We start from the raw sequence: 8,624 nt of genomic DNA on the forward strand, positions 1-8,624 counted from the left end.
AATGAAACATCGATTGTTGATAAAGAGAGTAGTATATTATAAAGTACGAAAAAAAATGAGATAGATAATTCCCATCAAATGATACTCAGGCGATTTTAAGCGATTATTAACATCTACATGTAATTTAATTTTTTACTTCTTAAACCCCTTTTTATACGTTTAATGATAATTTTATTTTGATTCTAGATCCATTTCATGAAAAATAAGATATAATTGATTTGATTTTATATGAAACAAACTTGAAATCAAAATAAATCATCATTCATCATCTTAATATATCGAATCGTGTTTAATACACGCTGTATAGAAAGAGATTGAAGAATAAAACACCATCATATAAGAGTAATATACTATATAATGTGTAATAAAAAGAGATGATAATATTGAAGTTGATTTTTTTTATTACGATTATGACAGATGTCAATTATAAATTGGATCCTTGAACTTTTAATTATCTTCGTTTTACATATGTACTTCGATGCTAATGTATCTTTTTCTAAACTGTGTGGATGACGTACAATATTAAAATAATTTCTTAACTGTTGTTTACCTTGAATTAAACCATTAAAATTTTGATAATTACAAATGATAATAAGATTAGATTTTACGTAATTAAAATTATAGTGATTATGGAATTTAAGTAAAAACTCGTTTATTTATAAAAAAAAATGTCTGTAGTACTTAAAATTCGTATATTTTTATTTATTTAAAGTGAATATGAGATGAATATGGACTTGATTCAGGAATGTAGTGAATTTATAAGAGATTCAATAGGTAAGTTTCGTATTAAAATTATTTTTATTTTTATATCATATCAAATCTAATAAAATTTCAATTTACTTCCTATTTTGATAAGAATGAATCACGTCTAGTTTATAATCGTGGTGAAATTCGTGGTGAAACTCGAAGAATGCGATTAATTAAATTAAAAGGTAAATAGAATTTTGAAAAAATGCTTTTTATATGAAATAATAAATCCTTTTTTCTTGTCTTGCTTTACACAAAAAATACATTAAAAAAATCATTAACTTAATATTAATTAAATTACGAGGACTTGCATTTGTATTTTTTTTTAATTCGATTTAAACAGGGGCGTATTATACGTTAATACGTACAAATTTTTCCCGCCAATGTGGCCATTAGTACAAGATGGCGTCAAATTTACCACGATATACACAGTGTGGTTGAAAAAAGGTAATAATATGAAAAAATACGATTGTATTAGACAAAAATTAATAATATATAGAGGTACTGATTTTTTTTATTTACGTAAATTTAAGTACGACTCTGTCGTATTTATTAAAATGCAGTATAAACATAATTTTTTGCTTAGTGGAATTTATTTAGTCGTTTTTTATGTTAAAACAAAAGCGATATCATTTTTTTGTCCATAATTATGTATCTGCTACAAAATTTTTTCGTTTTACTTGGAATTTTCATAAGTACGTATTTTTTTTAACACATTTTTCGATTTAAATTTTTTTTTTCTATTACAGTTGTTTATATAGATATAGATTATTCGTTGTGGTTGACATGGGTATTAGGGCCGTTGATAATTACGTTTCTTTTACCAGCTGTGATTGCTCTATTGCTCTATTTAAGCGCTTTTTTGCTCTATATTTATAAGTTACATTGGACGAATATAAAAACGACTTTACGTACTGGCGATAAATGGGACGCCGCTAGGAAATCGGTGGGGGCCCTTTGGGACGCCCACGGGTGGATTTGGCACGGTATTATTGAATATATATATATATTACGAAGGGTGTACGATAATTTATTTTTTTTTGTTCAAATTTAGGTTACGAGGTGAAGGGATTGGAAAATATACCGGATACAGGACCGGCTTTGATAATATATTATCACGGAGCAATACCGGTCGATATTTATTATTTTTTAGTAAAAATAATATTTAATAAAAATCGATTGGTGCATACGGTGGCCGATCATTTTTTGTTCAAGGTACCAGGTAAAACGTTTTTATCAATACAATTATCGAATTTTTTTTTTTCAATTTTTTTTTTTTAATAAAAATTTCGTTTTAGGTTTCAGTATAATCGCGGATTGTATGAAAGTTATACCGGGTACGGTCCAAACGTGCGCGAACGTGTTAAAAGAGGGAAATTTATTAGCGATATCCCCAGGGGGGGTGCACGAAGCCCAGTTCAGCCACAATTACAATTTAATGTGGAAACGTCGATTGGGGTTCGCGAAAGTCGCTCTGGAAGCCAAAGTTGTGAGGATTACGTGGAATTTTTTCGTTTTTTTTTTTAGTGTAATTTTGACATTTTTTTTTCAGCCTATTATACCGATGTTTACGGAAAATTTGAGGGAGGCTTTTAGAACTGTGAGTTTCGGGAAAAGGTTGTTTCTTCGTATATACGCTTTATTTAAATTGCCTTTGGCGCCTGTTTATGGGGGGTTTCCCGTTAAGATGGTCACCCATTTGGGAAAACCCATTCCGTACGACGAAAACTTGACGCCCGAGGAATTGCAGTGTAAAGTGAGTAGAATTTTTCGATTTTTGTTTGTGTTTTGTCGTTTTTTTCGTTCGTGACTGAAAGTGGGATTGGAATCTGACTAAAAATGGCGCTGGCACGAAGAAATCGAGGAGAAAACAGTTTTTTCAGTGTAATTTTTCTATTTTACAACTATTCGAGCGTACCTCGTATCATATCGATTGACATTTCGTCGTTTTTTCATTCATAATGGACTGTAATATCGAAGTTGGACTAAAAATGGCGCCTGAACGTGAAAATCGATGAGAAAACCGTTTTTTCAGTGTAATTTAGATTTTTTTAAACGTGTAATTTTTTTTAATCAATTGATCGTACCTCGTATATATTTTAATTCGAGTTTCAATACTCCGTGAAACTAAATGTGGACTAAAAATGGCGTCTGAATATGGAAATCGACAAGAAAATCGTTTTTTCGGTGTAATTTTTCTGCTTTACCTCGTACCTCGTATTATATAAATTGACGTTTCGTCGAGTTTTCGTTCAAAATTGTCTGTATTATCCAAATCGGATTAAAAATGGCGCTGGTGCGAAGAAATCGATAGGAAAACAGTTTTTTCAGTGTAATTTTTCTATTTTACAACTATTCGAGCGTACCTCGTATCATATCGATTGACATTTCGTCGTTTTTTCATTCATAATGGACTGTAATATCGAAGTTGGACTAAAAATGGCGCCTGAACGTGAAAATCGATGAGAAAACCGTTTTTTCAGTGTAATTTAGATTTTTTTAAACGTGTAATTTTTTTTAATCAATTGATCGTACCTCGTATATATTTTAATTCGAGTTTCAATACTCCGTGAAACTAAATGTGGACTAAAAATGGCGTCTGAATATGGAAATCGACAAGAAAATCGTTTTTTCGGTGTAATTTTTCTGCTTTACCTCGTACCTCGTATTATATAAATTGACGTTTCGTCGAGTTTTCGTTCAAAATTGTCTGTATTATCCAAATCGGATTAAAAATGGCGCTGGTGCGAAGAAATCGATAGGAAAACAGTTTTTTCAGTGTAATTTTTCTATTTTACAACTATTCGAGCGTACCTCGTATCATATCGATTGACATTTCGTCGTTTTTTCATTCATAATGGACTGTAATATCGAAATTGGACTAAAAATGGCGCCTGAACGCGAAAATCGATGAGAAAACCGTTTTTTCAGTGTAATTTAGATTTTTTTAAACGTGTAATTTTTTTTAATCAATTGATCGTACCTCGTATATATTTTAATTCGAGTTTCAATACTCCGTGAAACTAAATGTGGACTAAAAATGGCGTCTGAATATGGAAATCGACAAGAAAATCGTTTTTTCGGTGTAATTTTTCTGCTTTACCTCGTACCTCGTATTATATAAATTGACGTTTCGTCGAGTTTTCGTTCAAAATTGTCTGTATTATCCAAATTGGACTAAAAATGGCGTCTGAACGTAGAAATCGAGGGAAGAAATCTTTTTCTGTGTAAATTTTCTGTTTTATTACTATTTGAGCGTACCTCGTATCATATTGATTCACGTTTTCTCGTTTATAATAGACAATAGTATCAAAGCTGGAATAAAAATGGCGCCCGCACTTAGAAAGATACCAGAAACTCTTTGTTTCTATGTAATTTTTCTGTTTTACGACTATGTTAGTATACCTCGTATTATATCAATTGACATTTCGTCGTTATATCTTTTATAATTGACAGTAGTATCAAAGTTGGACTAAAAATGGCGACTATACTTATAAATTGACAAGAAAACATTTTTTTCGGTGTAATTTTTCTGTTTTTGAACGTCCCTTGTATTAATTCACGTTACGTCGTTTATAATTAATAAAGGTGGACTAAAAATGGCGCTTTTATGTATAAATCTAAAGAAAAAACGTTTTTTTTAAATGTAATTTTTCGGTTTGACTACTATTTGAGCGTACTTCGTATCATATTAATCTACGTTTCGTGGTTTTTTGTTTATAACTGACAGTAACATGAAAGTTGGACTAAAAATGGCGTATTTATGTAGAAACCGAGTGAAAAACCCTCTTTTTCAGTGTAATTTTTCATTTTCACGACTATTTGAGCGTATCTCGTATCATATTAATTCACGTTCCGTTTTTATTTCGTTCATATTTGATATTAGTAACAAAGTTGTACAAAAAATAGCGCCTGAACGTAAAAATCGTGAGAAAAATGATTTAGTTTTTTTTGCATACATATTCACTATTAATTGATCGTACCTCGTATATATATTCAAACACGTACCATTTTTTTCATCGTTTGTAACGAAAAGTAGGACTAAAAATGGCGCTGGTACATATAAACCACGACAAAAATATTTTTTTCAGTGTAACTTAACTTTTTTTTATCTTTTTTCGATTTTCCACTCGCTACTTTATTTATCGATAAAAAATATCAATTTTTTACTATTTTCGAATCAAATATAAAAGCTCCTTTGTCGTATTGAAAATACAGGGGTGTTACGACATTTTCTATCGTTGATATATTACGGAAATGACTATTTCCGGTTAACTTTCAGGTCGCAACTGCCATCGAAGATCTCATCAATGATCATCAACGAATACCTGGAAATATACTGTACGCTTTATTCGAACGTATACCAATATTTCGAAAATACAAAGAAAATTCTAATTGAAACACTTCTATTCGTATAATTGTGTGTTTATTAATTTTACATTCCGATTTTGGATAAACTTAACGAGAAAAAAAATAAAAATTGTAAAAAAGAAGTTTCATTTTTCCCATACACCTTGATTCCCTTACGTTTTTACTAGAAAATCTTAGAACGACCCTCGTATACATAATTTTGGTGAAAAAGAAGCAGAATGATGTTGATAAATCGATATGCCGATTGAATTGGAAGTAAACGAAATCATTCGAACTAGAAAATCTTTGAAACGTCCTCGTATATACACTTTTGGTGAAAAAAGAAACAGAATAAAGAAATAAAAATCGATATGCCGAATGAATTGGAAATAAAAGAAATCATTCGTACTAAGTATAAAAACTTGGAACGACCCTCTTATACACACTTTCGGTAAAAAAGAAGCAGATTTAGGTTATGTCAATGTGCCGAATGATCGTTACGTGATTTGTGTGGTTTTGTTTTGAAAATTCGATGTAGTGTAAAAGTATGTCTTCCAGAAAATGTTATTTCTTCAACAAGAACAACAACGTGAAAATTTATTTGGCTCACAACGTGAAAACAACATTGGGACGCAGCGTTGAAACGAAAATCGAAGACAAATTCGTCTCGAAACAACAAATCGAATGTTTGGCCGATTTGGAGAATTGCACGGTGAAAATCAAACCGATAGGAAAAGCGATATCGGGAGTGGACGGGTACGCGATCGTTAAAGGTAAAACTTACACATTAGGACCCGGACACGTGGTGGAATTTCGTTTGGGAGCCCATTTTTTCGAAATAAATTTCGATTGCCCCGATACGAAAAAACACGAACACGTAAACAAAAAACAAAAACTAGACTTCGAAACCAAAGAAAGCGATAAATGGGAAATCATCGATAATAAAGGATTACTAATTTACACCCCACAACATATACAGGGTCGTCAAAAAATAGCCGCGTTCGACATCGACGGTACCATCATAAAAACCAAATCCGGTGCTAAATTTCCGAAAGATTTCGACGATTGGGTACTGAATTATAATGATATACCTCGAAAATTACAAATTTTATACGAGGAAGGGTACAAAATAACCTTTTTCACCAACCAAGCAGGTATAGGTAAAGATACGACCAAAATAAAAAATTTCAAAACGAAAATGGAAAATTTGGTCAAGAAATTATCGATTCCGGTACAAATATTCGTCGCTTTAGGTAAAACCAAATACAGAAAACCGATACCGGGGATGTGGGAAAAGTTGGTACAAGAAAAAAACGATAAAATCGATGTCGATTTAAAAGAATCGTTTTACGTTGGAGACGCCGCTGGGAGGGAGAAAAATTGGTCTCCGAAGAAACCTAAAGATCATTCAAACGCCGATAGATTGTTCGCTTTGAATATCGGTTTGAAATTCTACACCCCAGAGGAGTATTTCATGAAAACCAAACCGGCACCCTTCCGAATGCCTGATTTCGATCCGAGAAGTATACAGAGTAATACCTCCACAGTTTTCGACTTGAATTTCGACTCCCCCAATGTGATTCTGTTGGTAGGGGGTCCGGGTTCGGGGAAAAGTCATTTCTGCAAGACGTTTCTCATCCCCAAGGGCTACGTCCACATAAATCGGGATACCCTAGGCTCCTGGCAGAAGTGTGTCAAACTCCTGGAGGAATCATTGAAGGACAAGAAGAACTGCGCCGTGGATAACACGAACGTGGATAGGGAGAGCAGGAAACGGTACTTGGAGGTCGCGGAGAAGTTCAAAGTGCCTTGTTTTTGTGTAGTTATGGGGACTTCTTATCAACATTGCAAACACAATTTGAAATTCAGGGAATTGACGGATGAAATTCACGAACCCGTCAATGAGATGGTACTCAACACGTTGAGGAAGAATTTCGAGGTACCGGCGTTGGAGGAGGGGTTCGGACGAATTGTGGAAGTGCCCTTTGTACCCAACTTCGTCAATGATGAAATGGAGAAGATTTATAAGATGTTTTTATTGGAAAAATGATGGGGAGAATCGTTCTAGGGGTGTTTTCGTTGGATAAATGATAGGGAGAATCGTTTTAGGGGCGTTCTCACTGGATAAATAATGGGGAGAATTTTCTCTTGCTGGTTTTGTTGGAGAAATGATGGGGAGAATTTTTGACAGTGGTTGTGTTGGAGACATGATGGGGAGAATCGTTCTAGTGCTGTTATCGTTGGATAAATAATGGGGAGAATTTCTTTTCTGGGCGTTCTTATTGTTGGAGAAATGATGGGAGAATTTTTTGGGGTACTTTTGTTGAGGAAATGATGGGGAAAATTTTTTTGGAATGTTTTTATTGATGACATGTTCGGGAGGAATATTTTTCGGGGGATAATTAAAATATACAAAGTGGTTTTGATGATTTATTTAAAAAAATTAACACCATGTATAAATTTTTTTATATATAATTTAAATCGAGAATAATTGAGAATGTTATGCTATAGGGGGAGATTCAAATGTTCTCTTTTCTACCGATACATAAATAAATGTGAAAAAACAAATATGAACGTTTAATATGAAGTTTTTTTGTTATTTTTGTATTTTTTTGTTTATTGTAAATAAAAATTGAAATCGTTTTGTTTTTTTTGCTTTGTTTGGTACTGTACCTCATAAAAATGGAGGTGGTACTTTTAGGGATATGGGTTTGTGAATGAAAGGATGGAGAAGAACTAGATCGGAATTAGAGGGTAGGTGAAAATGCCACAAAATTGAAGAAATTGAGGAAAATTGTGAAATTATGCGAAGAAAACAGTGCTAGCTCAAAAATCTAAAGCTTGTGAACGTCCAAGACGTATTTTTGTCCAACAAAGGATGGATTTTTATTGGAAATTTGTGTTTGAAACTGAAATATTGTAAAAAATCACATGGAAACAAAAGAAATTAAGATAATTGCGAAAAACAGTTATATCTCAAAAATTCAAGGCTTGGAAACGTCTAGGACATGTTTTTATCCAATAATGGATAAATTTAGGCGAGAAAATTGTATTTGGAATCGAAATATTATGGAAAACGACACAAAAATTAATGGAACAAGAAAAAATTAAGAAAATATGTTGGACAAACAACACTAGCTCAGAAATACAGGGTTGAGGAACATCTAGCAAACATTTATGATCATTAGAGAACGAAAACAAAGAAAAAACGTCAGTAGTTCAAATGACCAAGGAAAGGAAACTTTCGTAAAGTATCATAATAAACAAATTTTCAAATTAAGAAAGGATAAAAAACGTTCAAAGGCTCAAACTAACAAAATTTTATATTAAATCAAAATATAAAAAACCTACAACCTAAAAAACCATATAAAAATCAAAATCGTATCGAAATTTAATATCGAAATGAAATTTTCGTCTATAAATTTCATTTTCGTATACGAATATCAAATTTTCCCAAACTCGATAAACCCCTACAACCTAAAACACTAAATTAATTAGTAATGACTAATGGACGGTATTTTCAAGAC

At 32.3% G+C, this 8,624-nt stretch overlaps 2 protein-coding genes across 3 annotated transcripts; both read left to right on the plus strand.

The window, feature by feature from the left end:
* Window positions 1-441: 441 nt before the first annotated feature.
* On the plus strand, window positions 442-5,240 carry LOC130442697 (transmembrane protein 68). Of its 2 annotated transcripts, none has more exons than XM_056777026.1 (6): window positions 442-774; window positions 1,497-1,733; window positions 1,802-1,969; window positions 2,046-2,236; window positions 2,300-2,503; window positions 5,030-5,240. In XM_056777026.1, the coding sequence occupies exons 1-6, from the start codon at window positions 723-725 to the stop codon at window positions 5,144-5,146; spliced, it is 969 nt and encodes a 322-aa protein (XP_056633004.1). In that variant the 5' UTR covers window positions 442-722; the 3' UTR covers window positions 5,147-5,240. The 2 variants fall into 2 exon arrangements, with proteins under 2 accessions (XP_056633004.1, XP_056633003.1); XM_056777025.1 differs by lacking the exon at window positions 442-774 and adding an exon at window positions 1,177-1,442.
* A 126-nt stretch (window positions 5,241-5,366) lies between these two features.
* On the plus strand, window positions 5,367-7,739 carry LOC130442696 (uncharacterized protein F21D5.5). The gene has a single exon (XM_056777024.1). The coding sequence runs from the start codon at window positions 5,645-5,647 to the stop codon at window positions 7,145-7,147; it is 1,503 nt and encodes a 500-aa protein (XP_056633002.1). The 5' UTR covers window positions 5,367-5,644; the 3' UTR covers window positions 7,148-7,739.
* The last annotated feature ends 885 nt before the right edge of the window (window positions 7,740-8,624 follow it).

Source organism: Diorhabda sublineata, chromosome 4 (assembly GCF_026230105.1).
Source record: "Diorhabda sublineata isolate icDioSubl1.1 chromosome 4, icDioSubl1.1, whole genome shotgun sequence".
Taxonomy (NCBI): Eukaryota; Metazoa; Arthropoda; class Insecta; order Coleoptera; family Chrysomelidae; genus Diorhabda; species Diorhabda sublineata.